General features: G+C 34.0%; 2 protein-coding genes across 4 annotated transcripts; both read right to left on the minus strand.

The window, feature by feature from the left end:
• Window positions 1–14,191: 14,191 nt before the first annotated feature.
• On the minus strand, window positions 14,192–15,150 carry LOC122054790. The gene is made up of 2 exons (XM_042616251.1): window positions 14,666–15,150; window positions 14,192–14,423 (listed from the first exon to the last, which is right to left on the minus strand). Exons 1-2 carry the CDS (start codon window positions 15,101–15,103, stop codon window positions 14,418–14,420), a joined length of 444 nt encoding a protein of 147 aa, XP_042472185.1. The 5' UTR covers window positions 15,104–15,150; the 3' UTR covers window positions 14,192–14,417.
• A 345-nt stretch (window positions 15,151–15,495) lies between these two features.
• Window positions 15,496–26,737, minus strand: LOC122055901. Of its 3 annotated transcripts, none has more exons than XM_042617583.1 (9): window positions 26,346–26,737; window positions 25,796–25,888; window positions 25,231–25,650; window positions 24,703–24,838; window positions 24,426–24,588; window positions 18,015–18,140; window positions 16,687–16,881; window positions 16,153–16,275; window positions 15,496–16,056 (listed from the first exon to the last, which is right to left on the minus strand). In XM_042617583.1, exons 1-9 carry the CDS (start codon window positions 26,533–26,535, stop codon window positions 15,961–15,963), a joined length of 1,542 nt encoding a protein of 513 aa, XP_042473517.1. In that variant the 5' UTR covers window positions 26,536–26,737; the 3' UTR covers window positions 15,496–15,960. The 3 variants fall into 3 exon arrangements, with proteins under 3 accessions (XP_042473517.1, XP_042473535.1, XP_042473525.1); XM_042617601.1 differs by having other exon boundaries at window positions 25,796–25,903; XM_042617591.1 differs by lacking the exon at window positions 25,796–25,888.
• Window positions 26,738–27,916: the final 1,179 nt, after the last annotated feature.

Here is a 27,916-nt window from a genome sequence, read left to right on the forward strand (position 1 = left end):
ATGACGCCAGAGGTACTTTTCTGATAGAGGCTTGTTAAGGTATGTTTGGGGAAGCGTGCACACATAGAAAAGCGTGTCCGCGCTTCCCGGAGTCCTATATAAGGACCCCTAGACGTCGACGAAGGTATGCGCAACTCTTTACTGTAGCCACATTACGCTGCCTCTCTCGTTGCCTGACTTGAGCGTCGGATGGCCGTCACCGGGAAACCCCTCCCGGCTCGGCTTCTTTGCAGGTTCGTCCGAGAGCTACGCCACCAGTCGGAGACAGCGGAGCGTGCCACGCCCCCAGCATCCGTCGACTCAGCGCTTGGACAGGATCAAAATATATATATATATATATATATTAAAGATATTTTACTGATAGTTCGTTGTGGAACGGTTTGCAATAATTTATTCGAGGCGTCTGGAATTAATTTAGGTGCTTTGATTCGTTTAAATTTTTTTGTTTGAGGTGCATGGATTAAATCTAGGCATCTCGATTCATTTTATTTTTATTTATTTATATTGATTTTAAATTTTAAAAAATAAAAATTCTTTAAATTTTAAACTCGAAACATCCTAAATATATATATATATATTATACCCTGTGAGTATTAATTTTTTTTTTATCTTGAACAATATAATCCAAGAGGGAAGTCTGAACCCTAAGAAATTATTTTTATTAGTTTAAACCTATTATAACCCAATTTCTAAATCTTAAAATCTTAAACCCTAAATACATATAATATATTCCATGAGTATTTAAAATTTTTAATCTTAAACACTATATAACCCAAGAGGGAAGCTTGAATTCTCGAGGAAAAATCTTATTGACTTAAATCTATTATAACCCAACTCCTAAATTTTAAAATCTTGAACCCTAAATACATACAATATACCCTAAAATAAAATAGAAAAAAAAATTGAATGAATCCATGTGCTTGGATTCATTCTAGGCTCCTTGACCATATCATGCACAAGTGTCTGGATCAATTCCAAGCACCCCGAGTCAAGTTCGGACCATCCACATGTGAAGGTCTAAGATATATATATATATAACAGTGATATCCTGCGCGACGCACACAGTGCGCGACTGTGGTCATCACGCAGGATATCAACAGTTTTATTTTTCTTTTTCATTTTTTGATTTTTTTAATATTTTAAATTAAAAAATCAATTAAAAAAATTAACATTTCTTTATATAAATTTCTAATACATTAATATATCCCCTCAACATATTACAATACTCAATAAATACTTAAATTAATTTTATTTTAAAACCAAACACTATAACCTAATTGGGAAGCCTGAACTCCAGAGGTAAAATCTAAAAAAAAAATAGCTTTGATACTATAACCCAAAGCCTGAACCCTAGAGGTAAAATTAAAAAAAAAATAGCTTTGATACTATAACCCAAAGCCTGAACCCTAGAGGTAAAATCTAAAAAAAAAATAGCTTTGATACTATAACCCAAAGTCTGAATCCTAAATAGCTTTGATACTATAACCCAAAGCCTAAACCCTAGAGGTAAAATCTAAAAAACATAGCTTTGATACTATAACTCAAAGCCTGAACTTAAAAATAAAATTTTTAAAAAATAATTTAATTATTTGTTTTAATTCAAAAAAAAAAACAAAACTAAAACCTGATATCCTGGGCGCGCGCACAGTCGCGCACTGTGCCGGCGCGCAGGATATTAGAATCGTATATATATATATATATATATATATATATATATATAGGTTTGATATGTCACGGACCTTACCGCACACTTCGCCCACATCTAAATTTTTTTTCAGATTGAAAAATTATGGTTAATACTATAACTTAACTCCTAAATTCTAAACGCAAAACCCTAAATGACATAACTGTAAGCTAAAAAAAATAAACCAAAAAAAGAAAAAAAAAATCTGCCACTGCACAGTCACAGACGGTTCCGTAGCATTTGATTTGCTAAAAAATATATATAAGTTTGTTGTGTCGCAGACCTTGTCATACACCTCATGCACACCTAAATTTTTTTTCAGTTCGATTTTTTTTTTGTGTTTAATACTATAACTCAACCACTAAACCTTAAAGGTAAAACTGTAAATGACATAATCGTAAGATAAAAAAAAAACAAAAAAATGCTTTATTGTGGACGAAATTCGCAACATAACGACCATAGCAGAAAAAAGTTATATATATATATAGAGAGAGAGAGAGAGGGGGGGAGAGAGAGTGTGTGTGTGTGTTTTGTTATCCTAAGGACCTTATATCGCATACCTCGTGCCCAATCGAAAAAAAATTTCAATTTGAATTTTTTTTATTTAATACTCTAACTCAACCCCTAAACCTTAAAGACAAAATCTTATTGGCATAACTAAAATCTCAAAAAAAAAAAAAAAGAAAGAAATGGAATTAACATTAGCCTACGGACTCGTTCTTACAGACTTGTAAGCAAGCTAACTTTTATATATATATATATATATATATATATATATATCGATGAACAAGAGGAGGGGGGGAGGGGGTGAATAACACTCGTGGTTTTTTTTTTTCATGTTTTCATAAATCCATTGCGTAAAGAATAACGAAAAGAAAGAGAAGAAAAGTAAAACAATGCTAACATGACAAAGTTTTACATGGTTTAGAGCCTGTGACAACTCTTACTCCAAGGTCGGTACTCGTTGAGTGCGTTCGATGGGCAATAACTAATCAATCAGAAAGATTACAAATACAATATCAATTTGAGTACATGTAATTTGAAATGAAAACTATATCGACGACCTAGAAGCGAATCTTGAGCGTAGTCGTCGTCGGAGCAGCTTTCGGACATCGTAGAGACCTTTTCAAAGCAGCATGCAGGAGCAGAAAATGTTTTAATTGATGTTTTAAGCAGTTGATTGAACCCTCTTTTAATAGCCAAGTTGAACATGATCCGATCCACTGATCTTGGGATACCATGACTCAACATTAATCAGTCGAACGATCCTCCCTGATTGGTTGACTGATCCTTCTGAATCAGCCCAACTTCCCATCCAGATGCTACCGCTTCGGATAAAAGTCCTTGTTCGATCGACCAATCCAATCGTTCAGTCGACCAAACCTTCGATGCTCCCTGGCTTATCTAGTCTGATCAATCCGGTCCAATCAACCTGCTATTTATCCACCATTCGTCGACTAAACCCGACGTTCGGTCGACCGATCCCTTGGTCGTAACTTTATCGCGAGTTGATCTGATCTCTAGGGTTCGGTCGACTTATCTGGACGTTCGATCGACCGAACAAGGCAAAAACCTTAACCTGTAAAATGTTAGTCTTTCTACAAAACAGAGTTAGAATAATAGGCAAATAAGGTATTTTGATAGTCTATGGACTGTCCAGTTCTAATTTTGGATTTTCCGTGAAACCTTAGGTGAATCAATGCCTACTGTTCCCTCTACAGGGAACACGTTCTCACATACTCCTCTCAGGAGAATTTACCTTTTTCCAAACTGGTACTCTAGACCGTTTGAACTTTTGCTCAGTGTCCGAGACATCAAGACTTTTCGCTGGACGTTCGATCCCCGACCCATCCAGTCTTCCGCCTGGTGTCGGTGGGACTTTGACCTAGTGTTCTTGACCCTAGGATTTCACCCAACGTTCTCGACCCGCCAAACCCAATCCCCCAAACTAGGACTTCATTACGTAACCGCGGTTAGGACTTTTACTTTGCTTAAGAACACTTATGACTTTCCTGCATACTTAGTTCAACTTGTTATATTACAATAAACCTTAACTTTGAACCCTTTGTTATTATCAAAACTTAGATTCAATCATCTGGTGCTCCTTGCACCAACAATCTCCTTCTTTTTTATTATGGAAACACAATTTAAAGTTAAATAAATACATAATATTTCAATCAAGTTAAGAACAAGTAAATATTTTTACAAGTAAGAATTTGAAAAAGCTATTTCAAAAGATAGGACTTTTTAAGAAAAGATAAATTTCCAAGTTGAGATTTAACCTCCCCTAAAACATAGGACTTTCTTAATTTTTTCTTTTTAAAAAAACTTAGCTAAATTTTTTTTTAAAAAAAAAAACTTAGTTAAATTCTTAACTTTGAAAAGGATTTATTTGATTAATACTTAGCTACTTAAAATATTAGTTACTTAAAAACTTACTTAAGTACTTTGTTTTTTACAAGAGTTCTTTGAAAAAGGACTTCAGTTTTAAAATATTAGCCAAGTATATCACTTTTTAAAACAACACAATATTTTTGAAATATAACTTTTAAAACAAAGACTTCACTTCTTTTACATCCCCTTTGACATATATCAAACAGTTCTAAGTAGATAGAAAATCTGTTAACTTGAAAAAAAAATAGTACTTAATTTTGAAAAACTATCTAAAACCAAAAAAATATTTTAACTTTGAAGCTCGCCCTTGGTTAGTGCCTTAAAAACTTTTCAACTAAGTGCTTTAAGTTTGAGGGGACAATTAAAGTGAATGATTTTTATCCTAGAGTAAAATTTTTTGTAACAAAACTTACAAATAGTCATTTACTTTCCTTAGAAGAAATGTCTAACCTTTAGCTACTAGCTGTTTACCATAAAGTAGTAGCGTTAATTTGGTTAGTCAAGTTAAGTAAGTGATTTAGTTAGTTTGACTAAAAGGTTGACTTAACTTGATCAATTTGAATTGGTATCTATAGCCCAAACTTGTTAATGGACATAAGCATTATGAAGTCCAGACAATACCCTATGCATCTCACACCATTCTAAGTATTTTTCATACGCAAGCAAAATAATCCTAGTATGTTTGTGAGATGCTCTGGTTGAAACCTGTGGGTACATGTTTTTTTGGAAAAAAATCTAGGCTAAGTTCAATATTTAAAAGCATAAGTAAAAGTGGGAGTTTTGAAAAAAAACATAACTTTTTATCCTAGAATTTTAAAAATAGCTTATTTTTTAAGTTTCTAAAGTTTTAAAGAGATAGATAATATAATTTTGAAAAAACCATAATTTTAGAAAAGGCAAAAAATATGATTTTCAAAAGTTAGAATCTATTCTACAAAGCACATTCCTAATTACCTTCTAAGTATATTGAACTCAAGTTTAGATAAGAGTTTTGTGAAAATGTCTGCTAGGTTTGACTTAGACTCAACATAGTCAAATACAATATCATCCCTAGTTACATGATCTCTTACAAAATGGTGTTTAACTTCTATGTGTTTAGTCCTTGAATGATGCATTAGATTTTTTGTTAAAAATTAATAGAACTTAGGTTATCAATTAAGTCTTTTATATTTTTGTATTCTAATTGATAATCTTTTAAAGTATGCATCATCCATAAGAGTTGAGACATACATTCCCCCACAACTATATACTCTGCTTCAGTAGTAGATAAGACAACACAGTGTTACTTTCTATTAGACCAGTTTATTAGACACTGACCTATAAGTTGACAACTTCTACTAGTACTTTTTCTATCTAGTTTTCACCCAGTATAGTCTAAGTTAGAGTACCCAATTAAGTCAAATGTGCTAGTTCTAGGGTACCAAAGACCCACACTTAGTGTATCCTTAATGTATCTAAGTATTTTATTTTTACATTTGTTAAGTGTGATTCTTTTGCTCATGATCAATACCTAGCACATATACCAATTGTATTAGGTCGACTTGTAATTAACTATAGTAGACTTCCTATTGCACTTTTATAATATTTTAAGTCTATTTATTTGCCTTCTAAGTCAGAGTCAATTTTTACATTGATTGTCATTGGAGTATTAATGTTTTTAGAATTTTTCATTCTAAATTTTTTTGATTAACTCTTTAGCATATTTTGTTTGATAGAGATAGATGTCTTTTTTAGTTTGTTTTATTTGTAATCCTAAGGAAAAAATTAAGTTTTCTTACTAGGCTCATTTCAAATTTATTTTTCATTAATTTAATAAATTCTTTTAAAATTTTTTTATTAGTTGAGCCAAAAATTATGTCATCTACATAGATTTGGGCTATAAAAATTATCTTTTTCTAATGTTTTAACAAATAAGGTTTGATCTATTTGGCCTTGATTAAACCCTTTAGATATTAGGTATATTGATAGTCATTTATACCAAGCCCTAGGTGCTTGTTTTAGTCCATATAATGCTTTCTTTAGCCTAAGGACATGGTTTGGATGGTCTATATTTTTAAATCCTGAGAGTTAATTTACATATACTTCTTCTTTGATGAATCCATTAAGTAATGCAGACTTTACGTCCATTTGAAATAATTTGAATCCCTTATGTGCTGCATAAGATAACAACATCCTAATATATTCAAGTCTGGTTACAGATGTATAGGTTTCATCATAATTTAACCCTTCTACTTTATCTTTATTACTAGTTAATCCTTTGTTACTAGTTTATCTTTATTTCTTACTATTTCTCTTTTATTATCTAGTTTATTTTTAAAGACCCATTTGATATCAATTATGGATTTATTTGTGAGTTTATGTACCAGTTTTCAAACTTAGTTTCTTTCAAATTGAGCTAGTTCTTCTTGCATTGCAATTATCCAATCTGGGTTAGGTAGGACTTCTTATATAGTCTTGGGTTCAATTTTAGAGATAAGGGCTATTTAACTTAAATTTCTATAGGATGATCGAGTTTGAACTTCTAGGGTCGGGTCACACAATATTTAGTTAGATGGGTGATTGGATCTTACCCTAGGTGGTCTTATTTCAGGGTTAGTACTTAGTTCTTTGATTCACTTGATTTATGTCTAATTTTATTATCTTCATCATCTTCTATGTTTCTTGTATTTTGATTATTATTTTCATTGATTAAATTAGGTAGGTCATTTTTTCATCAAAAATTATATTGATTGTTTCTTCAACTTTTAAGATATTTTTGTTATAGACTCTATAGACCCTACTGGTTGTGGAATACTCTAAGAAGATGCAGTTGTTGATTTGGATGTAAATTTACCTAAATAATCCTTAGTATTTAATATGTGTTACTTTACATCCAAAAACTTTTAGATAACTTAGATTAAGTATTTTATTATAATATATTTCATAAGGGGGTTTATTGTAAAATTTATTTATTAAGATTCTATTTTGAATGTGTCAAGCTATGTTTATTGCTTCTGTCCAAAATTGATTACTTAGTTGTATTCGTTTAACATGGTTCTAGCGGCTTTTTGTAATGCCCTATTTTTTCTTTCCACTAGTCTATTTTGTTGAGGGGCTCTATGACATAAAAATTCATGGTGATATCTATTAGTTTGGTAAAATTTGGTAAACCTATAATTTTCAAATTCCCCCCATGATCACTTCTGATTCTTTTAATGTCGGTATCTTTTTCATTTTCTGTTAATTTGTAAAAATTATTAAAGGTTTCATGTTTGATTTTTAGAAATTTTACCAAAGTAAATCTTGAGTAGTCATCAATTATTACTAAGCAGCATTGGTTTGTACTTAATGACTTGGCTCCAAGTGAATCAAATAGGTCTAAATGTAGGAGCTCAAGTATTGAGTTGGGTTGATTTATATTTGTTAGTTTGTGGGTTGATTTAGTTTGTTTACCTTATTGATAAGCATTACAAATTGAGTTTTCTAAATTTCTTAATTTTGGTATACCTCTAACTAAACCATTTTGATTCATTTTTGAGATAAGTTTAATGTGAGTGTGACTCAGTATTCTGTGCTACAGTTTGATTTCCTCTTGTTGTGTCAATAGTCACTTAAGTGAGGAGGTTGATAGGTTAATTGTGTAAATATTATTTTTCCTAATTCCCTTAAGTGTAATTTTAGAATTTTTAATATTTTTAATTACACATTCAGAATTCGAAAAAGTTACTAAATAACCCGAGTCACACAATTGACTTATGCTAAGTAAGTTAAACTTAAATTATCAAATAATAAAAAAAATTTAATAATGAAATCAGAACTCAGTTCAATATTATTTGTTCCAATTACCTTAAATTTTCCGTCATTACCAAACGCAACTGATCCTAGATTCTTGAGTTTTAAGTTGGTGAACTTCAATTTGTCTTTAGTCATGTGTCTGGAGCATCCACTATCAAATATCTATTGACCCAAATTATTATGTTCTTACATAAAGTATTTGATTTGGATATAATTTAAATGGAATATAAGATAGATTGATCGAATTTAACTCTTTATGTTCTATCTCACCTAATCTAGATTGTCAATCATGTTATTCGTATGAGTATTTGTGAGATGATTATTAATATTACCATAGTTAATTACATTTTAATTAAGTTTAATTAGGTTTAATTTTACTTAAGTTTGATTAGCTTTAATTTTTATTAAGTTTGATTGATTTAATTTTAGTTAAGTTCAATTGGATTTAATTTTAGTTAAGTCTGATTGGATTTAATTTTAGTTAATTCTGATTAGATTTAAGTTTTAATTTTAATTAACTATTTTAAACCTAAATTCATCTTACCCTTTTCTAGATTGCTAATCAGGGAACCTTATAAGTTTTGTGAGATGGTTTAATTTTATCTTCAATTTAGATTAAAATCTAAGGATTGATTTACACTTGAGTTAGACTAAGATTTAACAGTTAGTTAATTAAACATCTATTTCGATAATTGTCTTCCAGGCTATGACGAGGTACTAGGCTTTCTTGTGTGTTAGAGCAACAACCACTTTTAGACAAAGCCTTTTAAAAAAATTGAATATTTAATTTTCTTTCTGAGAATCCTTGATAAAACTAATCAAGTGTTGATCAAGCTTAAATCCTTATCTATACATTCTAATCTAAGCATGAATAAAGAAAGCAATAAATCAAGCATTACACAATTTTATCTAATAAAAATGGTCTTTCTATTGGCTCCTCCTGGATTATAGTCTTGATAAGGTTTATCAAAATAGTGAATTTGATCCTTGGGGATTTAATATTGATTAAGTTCAACTTGATTGATCAAGTTAGACTTAGGGACCTATGCTTGAACCATTTTTCTATTGGTTTAATTAATTAAGGACAAGTAGGATTTAAATTTGTGTTTGGCCTTATATCCAAGTTTGGATTGATTATATACAACTCTTTGCTTTCCAAAGATCAGGTCATGATTCTTGAACTCAAAGTGAACCGTTCTAATGAGTCTCTAAGTTCCTTGACTTGACTTTTTAAGTTAGAATTTTCTTCCACAAGTTATTGGACTTGAGTTGAAGTTCCATCTTGAATAGACTTGGTCAAGAGACTTGGGTTACTCATTTGCTTAAGGGTTGTTACCTTCTTTTGGAGTGACTTGACCCAAATGTTGGATTTTGCAAATTTTCTAGATAAGTAAGAAATTAAATTCTATAATCTAATTATTGATAGACTTACAGTGGAATCGTCTTCTGAGCAGGATTTTGATTCGTTGCTTTGCTCGCTTCGATCTCAGACTCGGTTTCGGAAACTTGTTCTCGGGCCGTCAACGCGAGGTAGCTTGCTTGCTCGCATTCTTCGTTGGAGTCTTCTAATGAAGACTCGCCCCACGTTGCTTGTAGCACTTTCTTCCTCCGTTGCTTCTTTGCTTCCTTCAAGTTTGGACAATTCGTCTTAATGTGTCTCTTTTTATTTCACCCGTAGCATGTGACTTCAGACTTGACCTTTGAGTTCGAGTTTGGACTTGACTGTTTCGTCTTCGATTGAATCACCTTCTTGATCTTTCTTTTTGTGAAACCCTTCTTTTTCTTGTGATCGGCGATGATTTTGTCGTCATGACGACGAGAAAAAGAAGGGTTTCAGAACCGTCGAACTCATGAAGGTGATTTTGTTGTCATCTTCTGAGTTTAATTTGCCTTCAGACTCGGGTTCGGTTCTATGCTTGGTTTTTTTGTTCCTTTGTTTTGCTTGTACCTACAACCAAAGCAATATTTTTATCGACTGACGGTGTATTAGTCTGTTCATGCAATTCAAATTTAGAAAATAACTCACCTAATCTAATTAAGTAAAGGTCCTTAGATACTTTGTAAGCATCTACCATTGATGCCCACAATATATTCCTCGGGAAAGCATTCAGTGCATACCTGATGATGTTGCGGTTCTCTACGTTTTGTCCAATCGCGTGGAGGCCATTAAGGAGATCTTGTATGCGAGCGTGTAATTGACTCGCAGATTCACCCTCCTGTATTTTTATATTATATAATTTATTTAAGATTAAGTCTTGTTTAGATACCTTTGTGTCAGATGTTCCTTCATGCAGCTCGATCAATTTCTCTCATAGGTTTTTTATGCTTGAGAATGGGCCGACTCAGTTCAGCTCTTTTTTTGTTAGGCCGCATTAGAGAGTCTGTGTGGCCTTTCATCCGCCTCTATTTTCCTTCTTGTTGGTGGTCTCCACTTGTCGCAGGGGATGAGTTCTTCATTTTCGGCGAGGAGTGTGAATCTGGTTTAGATGATTATCCACATCTCTACCTACGTCTTTAGGTGATACTCCATCCGGCCTTTCCAGTAACCGAAGTCTGTATGTGTGGTATTCTCGCACATAAAATAAACAATGAATGTTCCTGATCTTGGATTAGTAGTGCGGTATAGAAGAAGAATAACTAAAGAGCTTAAGTGGTGTTACACCAACTTCGAGAAATAATAAACTCGATAAAAAAAAATTATCAGAAGGGGTGATGGCACCGATTCTGATTGACTATGAAAAACTAAAAAAAAATACCACAAAAAAAAACTTGAATGGTGGTTTCACCTATTTATAGCGGCTCCATTTTGATACTAATTATAGGATCGATGCACTAGAGGAGGGGGGGGGGGGGAATAGCGCTCATGGCTTTTTCTGGTTTTCGAAAATTAATCACGTAAAGAATAAGTGTAGCGGAAAGAAAGAGAAGGAAAGTAAAACAATGCTAACACAATCAAGTTTTACTTGGTTCAGAGCTTGTAACGACTCTTACTCTGAAATCCGCACTTGTTGAGTGCTTTCGATGGAAAATAACTAATCAATCGGAAAGATTACAAATACAATATCAATTTGAGTACATGCAATTTGAAATGAAAATAATACTAACGACTCAGAAGCGGATCTTAAGTGCAGTCGTCGTTGGAGCAGCTTTCAGGCGTCGTAGAGACCTTTTCAAGAGCAGAAGATGTTTTAATTGATGTTTTAAGTAGCTGGTTGAACCCCCTTTTTATAGTGCAAGTTGAACTTGATTCGATCCACTAATCTCGGGATTACTGTTTGACTTGACATTGATTGGTCGACCGATCCTCTCTGATCGGTCGACTAATCCTTCTGAATCGACCCAATTTTTTATCTAGATGCTTTCACTTTGGATAAAAGTTTTTGTTCAGTCGATTGGTCCAACCGTTCAATCGACTGAACCTTCGATGCTCCTTGACTTATCTAGTCTGATCAACCTGTTGTTTATCCACTATTCGGTCGACTGAACCAACATTCGGTCGACTGATCCCTTGATTGTAACTTCATCGCGAGCTGATTTGATCTTAAGGATTCAGTCGACTGATCCGGACGTTCGATCGACCGAACAAGGCAAAATTCTTAACCTGTAAAATGTTAGTCTTCCTACAAAACAGAGTTAGAATAATAGGCAAACAAGATATTTTGACAGTCTATGCATTGTTTGATTTTGACTTTCAGATTTTCTGTGAAATCCTAGGTCGAACCAACGCTTACTATTCCCTCTACAGGGAACACATCCTCACCTACTCCTCTCAGGAGAATTTATCTTTTGTCAAACCGGTCCTTTAGAAAGTTTAGATTTTTGCTCAGCATCCGAGACATTAGGACTTTCTGTTGGACGTCCGATCCCCGACCAGTCTAGTCTTTCTCCTAGTGTCTGCAACCCCCATGACTTTCACCTAGTGTCCTCAACCCTAGGATTTCGCCCAACATCTTCAACCCACCAAGACTTTGCCCAGTTCCCGAACAAGGACTACTTTGCCTAATCATAGCTAGGACTTTCACTTTGCCTAAATTCACTTAAGACTTTCCGGTACACTTAGGTCAACTTGTTTGATCATAATAAACCTTATCTTTGAACCCTTTGTTATTATCAAAGCTTAGGTTTGATCATCTAATGCTTCTTACACCAACAATATATATATAGTTTTGATATCCCACAATGCACGTGGGCGCCTCTCATGGGGGGAGGCACCTCTTATCATTGGAGGCACCTGCCCGTGTGAGAGGTGCCCACACGCATCGCCCACCTGCGTTGTGCAAGGTAAAAACCGTATTCCTTTATAAAATTGTTACGTTCTTAGAGAAATAATATGCTTCTCGATACTTCTTGTGTGACCATGAGCGACATTTGACATGGATGATCTGACGTAGCCAAAACTTTTTTTTTTTAATTCCACTCTCATCTGCATGCAACAACTTTTCTCTCTTTCATCTTAAATTAAAATAAAATTATGTCTTCTCTCTCCTATTATTACATATAACAATCACTGTGGTACTGATTATCTATTATGCAGCAGCTACTACAACGGTGCAGTAACTGTTACAATGGTACAATAGCTACAGTAGCTACTACAACTGTGCAGTAGTTGCTACAACATTGTAGCAGCTATAGCTGGTACAACTTGCAGTAGCTGCTAAAATAGTTCAATAGCTATTACAACGGTGCAGTAGCTGCTACAACTATGCAGTAGCTGCTACAACTATGCAGTAGTTGCTACAACTGTATAGTAGTTATTATAACGATGTAGTAACTGCTACAATGCAGTAGCTACACAATAACTGCTATACGTTGTAGCAACTACTACACATTAGCTGCTACAACGTGTAGCAATTATTGTGTAGTAGCTAGTACAACGTTGTAGTAGCTACATCACCTTTAAAACTTAGTACCATAGTGATTGTTGCAACTTGCATGTAATCATATAAGAGAAAAATGAGAATTTTATTTTAATTTAGGAAGAAAGAGAAAAAAGTTGTTTATTTTAATTGAAGGAGAAAGAGAGAAAAGTTGTTGCATGCAGATGAGAGAGATTAAAAAAAAAAAATTTAACTGCATTAGATAGCTCACATTAGATTTTGCTTGCTCACAATCAAGCAGGAGGCGTCAGAAAGTGTATATATATATATATATATATATATAATTTTGATTTGTTGCTAAAATGCTTGCTGTTTGTTAACTTTTTTGTTATGTCTAAGGTAGAAGCTAATTTACAACTTAGTTTGTATCTAATTTTAATATTTTTGGAGTCATAAATTTATATTATGACTTGTGTTTAGTTAAGAACTTCAAGGCTTAACGGTTGTTCAAATTTAGATTGCAATTTGATTTGTAAATCAAAATAGAGTCATCTTATGCTAGTACAAATGTCCAATTACGTGGCATAAGCTGGTTTATAGATTGTAAATTTAAATTTTAAGTTGCAAATTTTTGTCACCATTTAAGTTAGAAACTCGAAATTTCATTTTGTTCAATGCTTCAACCACTGTGTATAAATCATACTTGCATAACTATTTGTTCCATAAATTTTAGGATCAATTTTTAATGGATATAAAATACGATATATGATCTCCTCCGTATAAAGGACCTATTCTTTATAATTTATTTATCTATATTTTACCATCATTTATTTATCTATATTTTATCATAATTACCATAAGACCAAAAATACCGTTTGGGTTGAACAATATCTAATTATAAATAAATTCAAGGTTATTTTTAAAATCAGACAAACATATATTAAAATTAAAAATAGATAGAACATTTCGTGTAGAATAAATAAAAGGGGACAATTTTTATTTATTTATTTATTTTGGGTCATAGAAGAGCCGACTAGTTTTAAAAATAATTAAAATAATACTCCATCTTATTTGTCATACCAAAAAATCTTTATTCTATATTATTATAATAATTTTTTAGCAAAATTACTATAATATGAATTAAAATTATTTTTACTTAATATATTAATTTACTCAAAATATTATTTTCTTAACATAGTCAAAATTACTCTAATTTATTAAATTAATCCAACTTGATTAAATTTATTTTAATATTTTTATAATAATTATGATTAAAATTATTATAAAGTTTTAATCAAAGTTTTGGTCAAAATACTATTACAATAGAGTGTTACGAAGGTGTTGTAATATACTTTTGGTTCAAGACTGTTACAATAGAGCGGCCAAAATACTTTCAATTATAAGACATTTGATTTAAATCCGATTTTAAAATTAAATCAATTTTCACCAAACCACCATCAACTTTACAACTCTAACATCCAGATAATCATTAAGTTTAATTTTTAATAAAATTTTAAAGATATTTATTCTAATATTCCATAAGAACCAATAGCAAGCCCAATATACCTTTATGGTTTTACCACAACAAATGCCACGTACAAATAAACCATCCCCACCAAAGAACATTACCGAACTGTCTGCAACTCATCATATTTCACACGCACTTATTTTATTAACACTTTTATTTATTTAAGCTAGAAAGTTCTGTAGACATCAGCATTCTACAACCTTTCACTTACTTTCAGAGCTTAATCCTGCAAAAAGGTGCATAAAATCTTAGATTTTTTTTTCCTTTTAAAAATATGAAATTATTGAGTCATAGATAATTTAGACTTTCGAATTATATATAAAAAATAATAATGCCTTTTTCGTTTTTTTTTTTTTGCTAAATTTAATTATTTCACCTCAAAACGGCATAAAAATTTCGTTGATATTTTAAGGAAAAATAAAAGAAAAATTAGGGCAAACAAAAAATTAACAGATCCAGTGGGCCTACCTCCGAGAAGGGAAGGAATTCCGATTCTTCGGCGGAGTCCAAGCAATCCCTAATTTTCTGGAACTCGTCGGCGGAGTAAGAAAGGGTGAGGAAGGGGACCTTGAAGTCGACGGTACCGGAGTCGGGGCGAGCCTCGATGGCGGAGACGGGGAGCCACACGAAGAGCTTCTTCACCTGGACGCCGGAGAGATCGGAGAGGACGCCGTAAGAGAGCGCGCCGGCGACGGACCGATCGTAGTAAACGAGGTCGGAGAACTGGATGTAGCAGGGTGCCTTGAGCTCCACGGTCAGGTCGCCGTCATCGGAGAGCGAGTGGTGCTTGGCGTGCGGGAGGATGCCTTTCGGGAGGCCGTACTTCTTGAGCAGGTCGCCTAGTTTGGAGGCGGAGGCGGCGGAGACGAGGACGACGAGGAGAAGGAGGCGGAACGCGATCGCCATCGGCGGAGACGAGCTCAGACTCAGAGTAATCCACTGTCTCTGACTGATCAATCGATAAATAAAATGAGAACATTTTGATTTGCTCCTATATTTTATTTATTTTCCATTTTACCCCATTTATTTATTTCTGTATCTACTGTCCTACTATTACTAATAAAATCCTGGAGAAGATGAACCCTATTGGATCTATTGTACATCTTATCCTTATCCTCCTGTATTACAAAGATTATTTTTACAACTCCAATATATGACCTACCTATCGTATACGATAACAACTTTATCATAAGCTTCACGGACGAGATGATAAATAAATGGCAGATTTATCTAATAAACAAAGAATCACTTGGTACAACTCACCTTCCCATCCATCTTCATAATTTATAAAATAAAAATTTTCAACGAGTTAAAGATACCACCTCCATTTGAACTTTTGAACTTGAAGCATAATCCAAATATGGCAATACAATGAAGATTTTGTCTATATTTGGAGAGGAAGCACAGCGGATGCCTTCCTCTCCATCGACCAAACAAAGCTATGCATAAAGTTTTGCAGATGCAACAACAGAAGCTACAACTGTCCATGGCTCTCAACCTGCAACTCATTTTCTGGGTAGCAGCATATCGACCGCCAATCTACCAGTCGATTCATGAAATACTCCTCTAATGCAATTTGCTATTTAGTAAAGATTCAAGAGGACTCTTTTAAAGAATTGGATTAGTCTTTTGTGTGTGTCTATCAGTCAGTGCTTCGAGCACTCTCTTCCTTTTGTTCATCCTTTGCTATTCAAGTTCCCCCTGGAAATGTGGCCATAGGGGATCTAACGCCAAAGTGGATATGGATTTCTTGGAACTCGAGGTCAATGTATTGCGAGTTGAAGGTAATTGGAATAGTTGATCCCGTTCAACCGCACGCAGCATAATATATGCTCTGGCAAGTCTTCTGGCTTGTTTCCCTGTATCGTAAAAGAAATTACTCTCTATGACAAGTGAATTAGTTCTTTGTTTGCTTCTTAGTAAAGTTAGAAATGCAAGTATCATAAGATTGCTACCTGTATTGTTAGGCCAACATCCAAGATACAGATCTTCAGACGATCAATAAAGGTTTCAAACCCTTTCCTTGCAATGTAACTGAATCTATGCATGTCAATATCTATCTCGAAGTAATTCTTGCCCTGCAAATGATGCATACATCAGACAGTCACGAGAAGTTAGTGCAACACTAAGCATGAGTAGAAAACCTAGTGACCATAAGCCTGGTTTAGAATGAATAAAACTTGAACAAGTCTAGTGACATTAGAAATTATTATTTCATCTTGGTGAATGGGGCTTGACTGCTTATCATATCAAAAATCTCAATCTTTCTCACATGAATTTTAATTAGTTTATGCATATATCACGTTTAGTCAGAAAGCAGTTGGAACTACTTCAATAGGCAACCTCCCTCGCTCCATCATATGATGCTGATGAAGTGGCAGTGGAACAAGTCTATTACTGGACCAAGTCTGACCCGAAAAGATATTACAAGATAATATGGATAAGGAGGTAATATAGATTTGTTTTGAATTCCAGCAAGACAGGTATACCAGGTAGAATTCATGCTGAGGTCGAGATAACACTGGCTTCTCATTGTATGCATGCATAAGCTTCCGCTCTGCTGTGCTTAAAGGAAGATCCTCCACATTTGCTACACGACCAAGTATCTTTAACCTATCTCTGAAGGGCACTACTGAATCCATAGGGAAACCTCTGCACCTTTCTACTTCATCATCAATTAGCCTCTATCATGACATAAAAATTACAAACATTTAAGTAATGTAAAGAATTCTGCATTTAAATGATTGAAAGAATCCGTAGGACAACTAACCAAATAGATACATGAATATCAGGCGACTGACAAAAATCAGAGATCATCTTTTCATTAAGTTGGAATAAGATTTATGTCGGTAAATCTTCTTTCCATTAAGGTTAGACGCAGTTAGACAGTAATAGAATACACATCATATTACTTGACAGAAAACACATGCAGTTGTTAGTTAAAAAGTGAGGCGCTCATGATGGTAGGTCATGTGACTGAAAATCGATAAACATCCTAAAAATTAGATGAGCAACACATAAGAAAATTCAAATTCTTCCAAGAAGATCTAATGCGGCAAAGTTTTGCAACATTTCTGGACTTCGAATGCTAGTGTAAGGATGTGCCATTTAGAGTGTGCCATTTAGTATCAAATAATACTGGACTTCAAGTGTACAAAATTCATATCCAAAACTGTGACTAGAAGCTAAGTTAAGATTTTGTCATTCAGGAAACCCCTTTTGAGATGGCATAAAAGGACCTGATGTGGTTTGAAAATCAGAGTTAAAATTTTTTTATAAGTTCTAGATTTTTAAAAGTTGTTTAAGTTTATTAAATTTTGTTATATCTTTTAGGGGAATTGGCCTTTTTTTTTGTGTGTTCACAAAAAGGGATTAGGATCCCTTGTGCAAGGGATTCTTTGATTTAATACAATTTTCTTTTTCTATGGGAGATTACATTTCTTCTATGTGAAATTGTTCCCGATGCTACATCAGGGCAGTAACAAGTGAATCAGGAGAAATCAACCACAACCTAATGTTTCAACTCATATGAAGGCACGTAAAATGAAATTTTCTATCAACTCAACTCAGGTCACACTTCAAATGGAATTCTCAAACATTTGTGTATCACAAAATATGAAAAGTAAACTGATGTCCTTAGAATTAGCAGATGAAACTAATTAATAAATATTGAAATACAAGCAAAGACTAATTGAAGACTAGTAAAGTGTTTTTCTCAAAATAGCCCACCCAGCACATAATCTCCAGTACTAAATGTATAATCTTTAATTTTGGTGGAGTTTAAAGGATAAGAGCAATATGATAGTATTAATCTTACTTGAACATTCTCCAAGAAATGAGATGGAAGTTCCTTGGAGCCTTCTGAGAGACGAAAATATAACACAAAGCTTATTCCTTCACCATCAGTTTCACTCTGAAAAATAGTTGCAGGATAGAGGGGAACCTGAGAGACAGAGTGATCAGATCTTCAGAATAAAATACAAAAAACAAGGAAATAGCAACGTTATTCAAGAGACAACTTCAGATCAATATACTGCTGGATCCAAAAGCATTTTTTGCACAATAGAAGAGCTGACATAAAAAGTTAATAAATGCTGTTAAATATTAAGTAGATACAGCTTCACACCTTCTCGTCAGACAGATCAGTTCCGATGCCCAGCCAAGACAGCTATCTAACCAGTTGCATCATAATGTCAAAAACACACACTTTACTCTAAATTCTCTGTGAATGTATTAGTTTCCAACTATCCTTATGATAAAAGTGGTGAACCACTCAATGCGGGTAATCGCTGCCATCTATTGTCTGTCTTACACTACACTATTTTTTTTTTCCTATTCTGTACTCTCCATTTATGGCTGGTAGTTAGGTAGAGCTGGATAAAAGAAACTGAACAAAGGAGGAGAAACAGAAATTAACAAAGAGGTGGAAATTGTAGAATAATTATAGTGTCACTATTTAATGGTTATTTAGAAAGACAAGGAGAAAATTGTTAAACTTAATTAATCACTTTGTTTCAATGGCTGGATTAGTTTTTTTGATAGTGCTTTAAAATGACAGATACTTAATTTTTGTAAACAAGAATTAGGCAATCAATCACTATCACACTTGTGATCATTAGAAAACAAAAAGCTGTTACTAGGATGAGCACAAAAGAAAAAGCACCATATTTAAAGCATTTAAAACCAAGATCATGACGCTTCATTAAAAAAATTATATAATCTGTAGTGTATCATTTTCTCATGATAATACTTTGCAGATTAATGCGACTGCGAGAAACTCAAAAGCCATAAATTCAAGTATAAAAAATGAAGTACATTATCTATCATCAAAAGAAGATAAAGTGCATGATTCTAAATCGTCGACACCATAATGTTATCAACTTTAGATTGCACTATTTGATTGTGCTGGCTTATATTTTTACATGCATTATCATTTATAATATCTGATAACATAATATACTGACTCTTACATCTACCATACTGCGAGAAACTCAAAAGCCATAAATTCAAGTATAAAAAATGAAGTACATTATCTATCATCAAAAGAAGATAAAGTGCATGATTCTAAATCGTCGACACCATAATGTTATCAACTTTAGATTGCACTATTTGATTGTGCTGGCTTATATTTTTACATGCATTATCATTTATAATATCTGATAACATAATATACTGACTCTTACATCTACCATACTATCTACTCCTAGAAAAATATATATTCCTTCTAATTTGCTTCGATTAGATTATGACAACTTATGATGTTTGGTCAACTTGATGTGACTTTTCCATAAGAAGCTCTAGACTTCAAAGATTTCAAAATTAATATTGTAGAAACGACATACATATTACAAATGAAAAGCATTCAATCTTAATTCAGTTTGTGATCCTTTTTAATAAAGTTATGTTTACTTTTTCTTTAGAGCTTCATAAGTGGCATTCCTTATTTTCCATTAATATTGATCATAATTAATATTTGATAATGTTTAGAATTAGGCATAGAAGATTTTATGAAAGAAAAATAGGATTTTCTGTTTCTATTCCAGTTAAACTCCTATTTATAATGAATGATATAAAAAAAATTACAAAAATATCCTACTCAACAACTAAATAGAAAACACTAGCTAAAACATGTATACCCTGTCAACACTCCCCCTCACCTCAAGATGGCATATGTATATATGTCATACCCATCTTCTATACAAATTAATGAAATAATCTACTACATAAGCCCTTAGTAAATACATCTGCAAGTTGGCTCCTTAAATCTACATAGATGATTTTTAAGTTGTGATCATCTAATTTTGTTTTGATAAATAATCAATCAATTTCAATATTCTTGATATGATCGTGCTGGACTAAATTATGAGCAATGCTAATAGCTACTTTATTGTCACAATATAGCAACACAGACTCCTTTTAGAGAAGATGAATATTTTGCATAAACCTTTAAGCCATAGAAATTAAAACTCCCCGTGGCATTGCTCCATTGCTCTGTATTCTACTAAACCACACTAAAGCACTTAAACCTATCAACCACACTAAAGCACTAGTCCTATCAACCACACCCTATTTATTTGCTTCTCCAAATTACAAGATTTCCACCAATGAAGGCACAATATTTGAAAGTAGATGTTCTATCATTAGGAGATTTTGGACAATCAATATCAGTGTATGCTTCTATTCCCAAATAACAATTGCTTGAGAAGTGTAATGCTTTCCCAAGACTACATTTGAGATACCATAGAATCCAAAATAGCATGAAGATGTATAGCCCTAGGGCTATACATAAATTGATTTATTATACTTTTGCAAGAATAGGCAATGTCAGGTTGTGTAGGAGAGAGAATTGAGTCTCCCAACTAATCTTTGATACTAATAAATATAGACTAATTCTCCAACATTTTCTTTTAATCTATGCTTGGCTTCAATGGAAGTATCTGTAGGTTTACAACCTAACGTTCTTGTTTCCATTAGAAAGTCAAGAACATATTTTCTTTAAGAAATAAATATGCCTTTTTTTTTTACTGAGCAACTTCTAATCTAAAAAATATCTTAGTTGGTCCAAATCTTTAATATCAAACTCAAATATTTCTTCAGTCTAATCATCTCTTCTTGATTATCACCTGTCATGACTATAATGTCAACATATACAATAGCAATAGTAATCTTACTGTTGAGATATTTGATGAACATAATGTGATTTGCATTACTTTACTCATAGTAATTGCTTTACTAAATCTATCAAACCAAGCCTAAGGTGACTGTTTCAAACGATATAGACTTTTTAAAGTAATAGACCTTTCCTTCACCCTTTCAATTTTCTGACCAAAAAAAAAAAACAAGTGGAATTTTCATAAAAACTTCCTCTTCTAACTCACCATGTAGGAAGGCATTTTTGGCATCATACTACTGAAGGTTCCATCCAAGATTAGTTGCATAAGATAAAGAGAGAACCCTTAAGAATTCATATTGGCAGAAAGTGCAAAAGTTTCTTGTAATCAATTCAGTAGGTCTAGGTGAAACTATTTGCTACCAACTAAACCTTTAGACTCTTATGTTTCACTTTGAATACCCACTTATATCCTACCGACTTCTCCAAAGTTCTATTTTTGGCTAAGGCTTTCGTCTCTTCCACCATGGCATCTTTCCATTCAGAATCATTAACATCTTCCTGCCACCTCTGCGGTATAAGATAAAATGCAAGGGAGACAAAAAACCTATAGGAAGAATAAGAAACAAAGTTAGAGATAGAATGTTGAGTATGATCTAATACCTTTCTCGACAATAAGAGATAAAAACCAGTTAGTGTAGGTCAGCTACACGAACTTTATCTTGGCCTAAACAAGAAGAATAAGTGAGAATTTTTTTACTAACACTAGTCATATGATTCAGATGTCTCCTGAATCTAAAATCCACAAGTCATCGGAAATACCATGGATATGTTAGACAGTATAACTACTATTAAAGGATGAACATGGCGTACTTAAAGGTGCAATATGAGAGTAGCTATGGTAGAATGTGGTGTTCTAAATGGCAGTTGAGGCAGCTGCCTAGGCACCGCCTAGACGGGAGGCGGACCTCAACCACACCACCTTGAACTGCAGAGCCTTGTGTTTAGGCGGCATTAAGCATTTCCAATTCAAACTTGGGTGACGCGTCCAGGCATGCACGATGGCTCTGGACTCGTCGCGGGCTAAGGCGACGCGTCCAGACGTGTCTGACGCGTCCGACGCCGAAACACCGAAGCTGATCATCGAATAGAATAGGTTTTTTTTTTTTTAACTTAGGATTTAATTGAAACTTTAAATTAATAATTTTAATCATGATTGAGATAATTTAAATAGGTTTACTTAAAGCTCAATAAAATTATCCTATTAATTTAATATATATATATAAATAATAATTATTATTTATCTTAAAAAAATATTTCGATTAATTTTTTATTTTTAGTTAATATATTTTATAGTGATTTTTTTAAAAAAATTTATCCTTTATTTAATTTTTATCCTTTAGTTAATATATTATTTAATTATGTATAAAAATAGTAAAAAAAAAATTCAACCGCCTAAGTGGCTGAGGCGATAGGCGGTCACTAACAGCACCGCCGCCGCCTACTGCCATTTACAACACTGGTAGAATGAGACTAAGTCTTGCCATAAGGAGCTTGAGAATTAGTAATGCATCATTGGACAGTTCACCTCGGAAGGATTGGTTTCTCTTGCCAACCTAGTATTAAGAGTTTTAAACATGCGAGCTTGAGACCGTGGGCCACCAAAATTTTTTCCACCTCAACCACGAGTTGAATGGTCATGAAATTTCTAGCATGTGTCTTTGGTATGTCTTGGTTTCCCAAGATAATCACAATTTCTATTATCTTATTCTCCTTCCCTTTAGCCGACCCCACCTAATGGGATATGGCTTGGTTATTGTTGTTGTTGTGTTATTCTCCTTCCCTTATAGATTCACTTCCAGCTATATTAGGTTTTATAGTTATGATAGAGGAGTCAACAAGCATTCCTAATTGGTCAGTAGAGATAATTGGCAATATAGCATTACGTTTACTCTCTTCATGCTGCACATAGTTATATGCTCGTTGTGAGGAAAAAGGATCATGCCCAAAAACTAATATTCTTTGATTGAATACATTATTCAGTCCTAACAAAAAATCATACACATGTTCCCTTTCAATTGATTTATGAAACTTTATTCTATGCCATACATGATGCTTGCAAAATTGATGGTAGTTAAGTTTTTACCGCAAGCCACTAAATTTATTAAAATCCTAGGCACTTGTCATATATTTGGGCATGAGCAGCTACATCCCAAATTTTCTAAGTTGTATCTTAGAGAAGGTGGTTATGCAAGTTGCAGTTGCATTGAGTAGATCAATTATGACATGATAAGAGAACTCTCTAACTGATGATTGTGACCATCCCATAATTGATGTAGCCTTGCAATCATCTATCCTGAATGAATAGCAAGAATGATTGTGACCAAGTAAGGCAGTTTGTTCCATCTAGTTTGACTGAACTAATATAGAGAGAAGGGTTTGTAAGTAATTTTGTTGTCACCATGTTCCATGATGGTAGCAAAAGATCCCTCCTTTCATGTCACGTTGTTGCTTGCCTTGATCAACGAGTTTACCGCCCCAATGCACCTAACCAACCCTCAACAATCAAGACGCGAGAGACGAGTGAGAAGAGGCTAGGGTTAGCACTCCTTCAATGGCTACAATAGGAGAGAGAGAGGCTAGGGTATGAAAAGATAACTAGGGTTTGCGATGATACCATGTAGAATTAGGCATAGAGAATTTTGTGAAAGAAAACTCCATCCCAGTTAATTCTTATTTATACTAAAATTGAGATATATAAAAAAAAATAGAGAATTATCCTTACTAGACAACTAAATAGAAAATAATAGCTAAAATATGACCCTATCAATAGATAATTATCTCACTTATTTACAATTTAGAAGGGATTAGAATCTGAAACATGAAAAATGAGAATATACTTGTTCATGCTTATTATTTTTTCTAACTTAATAGCATGCAAGTTATATATGGAATCAATACTGGAATAATTAATCACTTTTCAAATTGGTTTTACATATAATTTTGATTAGCTTCTAACATGCACACACATTAAGCACAATCTTATAGACTGATTCTCAGAATTTCATAGTGTTCGAGATCACCAATATCAGATTTTGTATCACCCATATTGGTCGGGTTTCACATTTGTTGTGTCAAGTTTCATATAGCCTAGCATCATGCGGGATAGGCAAAATGTCAGGTTTTAGCTGTGCTGCCTTTGTAACAGTTTCAACATATTGATGAAGCAGTACAACTTTGGTTGTATTTCCAAATAAAAAAAAAGGGCAGCCCGGTGCACGAAGCTCCCGCCATGCGGGGTCCCGGGGAAGGATCCATTGTACGCAGCCTTACCCTGCTTTTTGCAAGAGGCTGTTTCCCGGATTCGAACCCATGACCTTTTGGTCACATGACAACAACTTTACCGTTGCACCAAAGGCTCCCCTTCTATTTCCAGATAAGACACAAAATTAAAATCTATGACAGGGTGTGAATCTTAACTCTCCAAGTATTTTATCTTTTCAGGTACAACAGGTTTGTTTCAATTGATCTACTAACAAGCATGGATGGCAAACTTAGAAATGTTGGTTTAGAAAGTTAATAGGAAAATAGTTGCCAGTTTGAATATTGAATATGTACCTGTACATTCACTACAAGCAGAGGTGGCAACTTGCCGAGTGAATTTACAATTGGAAGTTGCACATATCGAGCAATGTGATTAATTTTTTGCTGACGGAAGTACACATCAACACCAAATGGAGAATATACCGCACAATTTGAAGCCAAATCTTTCTTTTTATCCCTAATGACAGACAGTTGAAATCTAATGTAAGAATTCACTCTACAGCATCTCTACAACTTATAACATGCATGTTAAAATGCACAAAAGTTAAAGTAAAAGATTGGAGACAGCTACCTTAAGTAATGTTCCCCTCGCACTCTAAAAGTGTTGGGCTCAATAGGTGACCAAGAGTCGAGCATTTTCTTCTCCAGTGCACAGAATTGGACTTGAGATCCTGCTAGTGGCTTCTCAATCATGGCCTTTGTAGAAACTATTAACAAAAATGAAGAGCCAAAGTTAGCAAATTCCATAGTCACATGAAGCTTACATAAGCCTTTATCATATAAACTACTCTCCATGTTGAAGTAAAACACAAAAAGAGGGATAAGGATATCAATATAACAGCAAGGTTTTTAAATGTGTTCAATAGAAGTAGAAGAGTAAATCAACACTAGACCTCCAAATTTGGAGGCCTGAATAGAAAATTAATTAGACTACGTAGCAAGGAAAACTAGGGAAAATGTGAAGAAAAGACCAAAGGGAAGTTCAAGTGTTCAACAATTAGTTTTCAGTGCCAGTGGATGGTATTGTCCTATTCATATAATGAAAAGGTTGATATTATCTTATGTAAAGAACATAAAATCATAAAGAAGATGCACTCACATTGTGTTGAAGTAGCATGAGCTTCCCCAGATTTCCGCTTGAAGGAAAGCTTCAAAGAAGCCTTTTTAGCTGAGTTTGGTGGACTGGAGCCTATGGCTTTCCTTTTTTCCACTGTTGATGTGGCAACAACTAGACACGGCAAGCAATTATTGGGAAGGATCCCACAGTTGTTCAGTACACTCTCTTCTTCCCCACAATCATTCTCCTGCATGGAAATAACCGATAGATCCTCATGACTCACAAATGATTTTGGATTACTAACCGAGTTCATCAAAGACTGCTCTCCTGTTCTTTGCCCCTTCTGTTGGTCCATAGAAATGATACATAAATTATCGGGACCAGTAACTCCAAGATTATCATCTCTAAAAGCTTTGGGGCTCACAATGGCTTCGCCTTCAATACCATTTAGAGAGAGAATATCTGCAGAAGAAGGCACATCACTATTCAAAGTCACGAATGACACATGGTAGTAAACTATACATCTTAGTTCAGTAAATCAACTTAAAAATGATTTTTTGTAAAGGAACGTCTCTAATTCGGTGGCGATTTGATATGTGCAGCCTACCATCCGGAATACTCTTGAAGTCTTCCTCATCGGAGTCTATCACAGAAAAAGTGTCAAACCATGTTTCCTCAACACTCCCGGCCGTCGTCATAACTGCAATTCAGATCCCTAATTGGTTGGATAAGAAAAAGAAGATTGTTCAATTGAACAATGCAATATATTAAAACAATTTTTGCAGATAGGTACAAAAACACATAAGGCAACCCCAGAAGAGACTGTGATCTTGATCTATAAAGCATTTACTTAAAATGTAGGATCATGAGCCAATGCAGCATAGATGACTACGATCTCCCAGTTGACCTACGAATCTAAAAAGGCAACCCTTCTCCCGCCGAAATCTCAACTTGGATCAACATTTAGAGTCAGTTTCTAAATACCCTCCAGCATAATTTTCTCGAAACCAAGGCGTCAAAAATAGCGACTTTGCAAAGTAGAAGGAGCTCAATGCAGATAAAAAATTAACCAACCAGACCCATTGAAAACCCCATCTTTTTCCCCAAACAAACCCCATCGATCCTCAAGAGCTCGAAAAAACGGATCAAGCCATCACCTTGGAACGCGGGGTTGCTGAATGCCATCGGATCGTCCCCTTCGAAGCCCAGCGCCTCGTCGATCGTCTCCATCGACTTCCGCGACGCTGCCCGCCTCCTGATCGTTCGCCGCCTCCGCCTTCGCGGCCCGTCCGGCGACCTCCGCCGGCCTCCGACGCACCTATCCGGCCGCGACACGCACGTCCCCATCCCCCAACCTTTCCTCCCCTGCTGCTTCTCCTCCTACTCCGTCCCTCAACCTGTCGACCTCTCACTTTTTTTTTCCCTAGCAGACGATGATTTCTCGAAATAGGCACGAAATGTCGGGGTGTAAGCACCGCGAATCCGAGATCGGGCGAGAGGAAAAGCGGGACGACCGAAGAGGAAAAGGAGAACTGTGAGTTGCAACTCCCATTGACGAAATCATCACGTCTATTTATAAACGGCGACATGATTAGCCCCACATTAGCAAGCGAAAAAAAGGGACGGGACTCGCCAGGCGTGGGGCAGTAGTAGTACATCTCCACACGATCTTCGAGGCACATGGGGTCCACCTATACTCCAGTAGTTGAACGGGTTCTATTTTGGTGGGGGTGGGGAAGGCAAAGGGAGATTAGGGGGCGCCGCGTGGCGGTCGACGTGATCCACACGGTCTGTTGTCGTCTTCTAGATCGTGGCCCACTTTTTTCATGACTTCATTTTTTTACTCTTTAAAGTAAGAAAATATTGACTGTAATTTATCGCTCTTGAGCAAAATTCACATAATTAAAAATTTTAAATTATATATATATATATATATATATATATAATTGTTGATTGGAGCCAACTAATAAATTCCAAATAAATTAAATTAAGGAGTTTTGTTTTGTTTTTTTTTAAATATTGTTATTTTTTATTTATTGTATTTAATTAAAACATAGTTGTGGACATCAACGGCTTAAAATGTGCATAATTTAATTTGGAACAGAAAGGAATTTGATTTTAATTTTATAAATAAAATAAAATATAGCTTCCTAAAATCAGGTATTTCATCAAAATTTAACATGATGAGAAATTATTTTAAAAATCAATTATGGTAAAGTATGGAAGGGCATAATTCATAAAATAATTAATAATTTACATTTAAAAACATTTTGAATTGGTTATTATTTAAACTTTCTTATCATTTATATCCTATATATCATAAATTCACATAAATCACATTGGACATTATTTATTTTTATAAAAGATAAATATTATATATGATAAAATAAGATGTACAGAGTTGACTTAGATATCTACTCATGTCTGAAAAAATATCATAAATTCACTTAAATCACATTGAGGATTTTTTTTAAAGGTAAATATTATATATGATAAAATACGGTGTACAATATTGACTTTAGTTAACTAGTTGGACAAAATATCAGATTTGAGTAGATACATTGGACATTATTGTCTAAAGTCATAGTTGACTAATATTTAAAATTAATATTTTAACATATATTTAGTTATATTGATCACTTCTTTCAATTATTTATATAATTAATGGATTATATGATTAGAATGGGCAAGTTGGTATAGTGTATCTAGAATAGCTTGTGTTGAATGA

This window comes from Zingiber officinale, chromosome 1B, assembly GCF_018446385.1.
Source record: "Zingiber officinale cultivar Zhangliang chromosome 1B, Zo_v1.1, whole genome shotgun sequence".
Lineage (NCBI taxonomy): Eukaryota > Viridiplantae > Streptophyta > Magnoliopsida > Zingiberales > Zingiberaceae > Zingiber > Zingiber officinale.

Bases quoted from the DNA above. Each gene is read 5' to 3' on its own strand.
- LOC122054790 (XM_042616251.1), bottom strand. From the start codon at position 15,103: ATGGCGATCGCGTTCCGCCTCCTTCTCCTCGTCGTCCTCGTCTCCGCC.
- LOC122055901 (XM_042617583.1), bottom strand. From the start codon at position 26,535: ATGGGGACGTGCGTGTCGCGGCCGGATAGGTGCGTCGGAGGCCGGCGG. The intron at 16,882-18,014 runs GTAAGATTAATA...ATGTCATGATAG, and splicing joins ATTTCTTGGAGAATGTTCAA to AGGCTAATTGATGATGAAGT. The intron at 16,057-16,152 runs GTAGCAATCTTA...TTTACGATACAG, and splicing joins ATGTTGGCCTAACAATACAG to GGAAACAAGCCAGAAGACTT.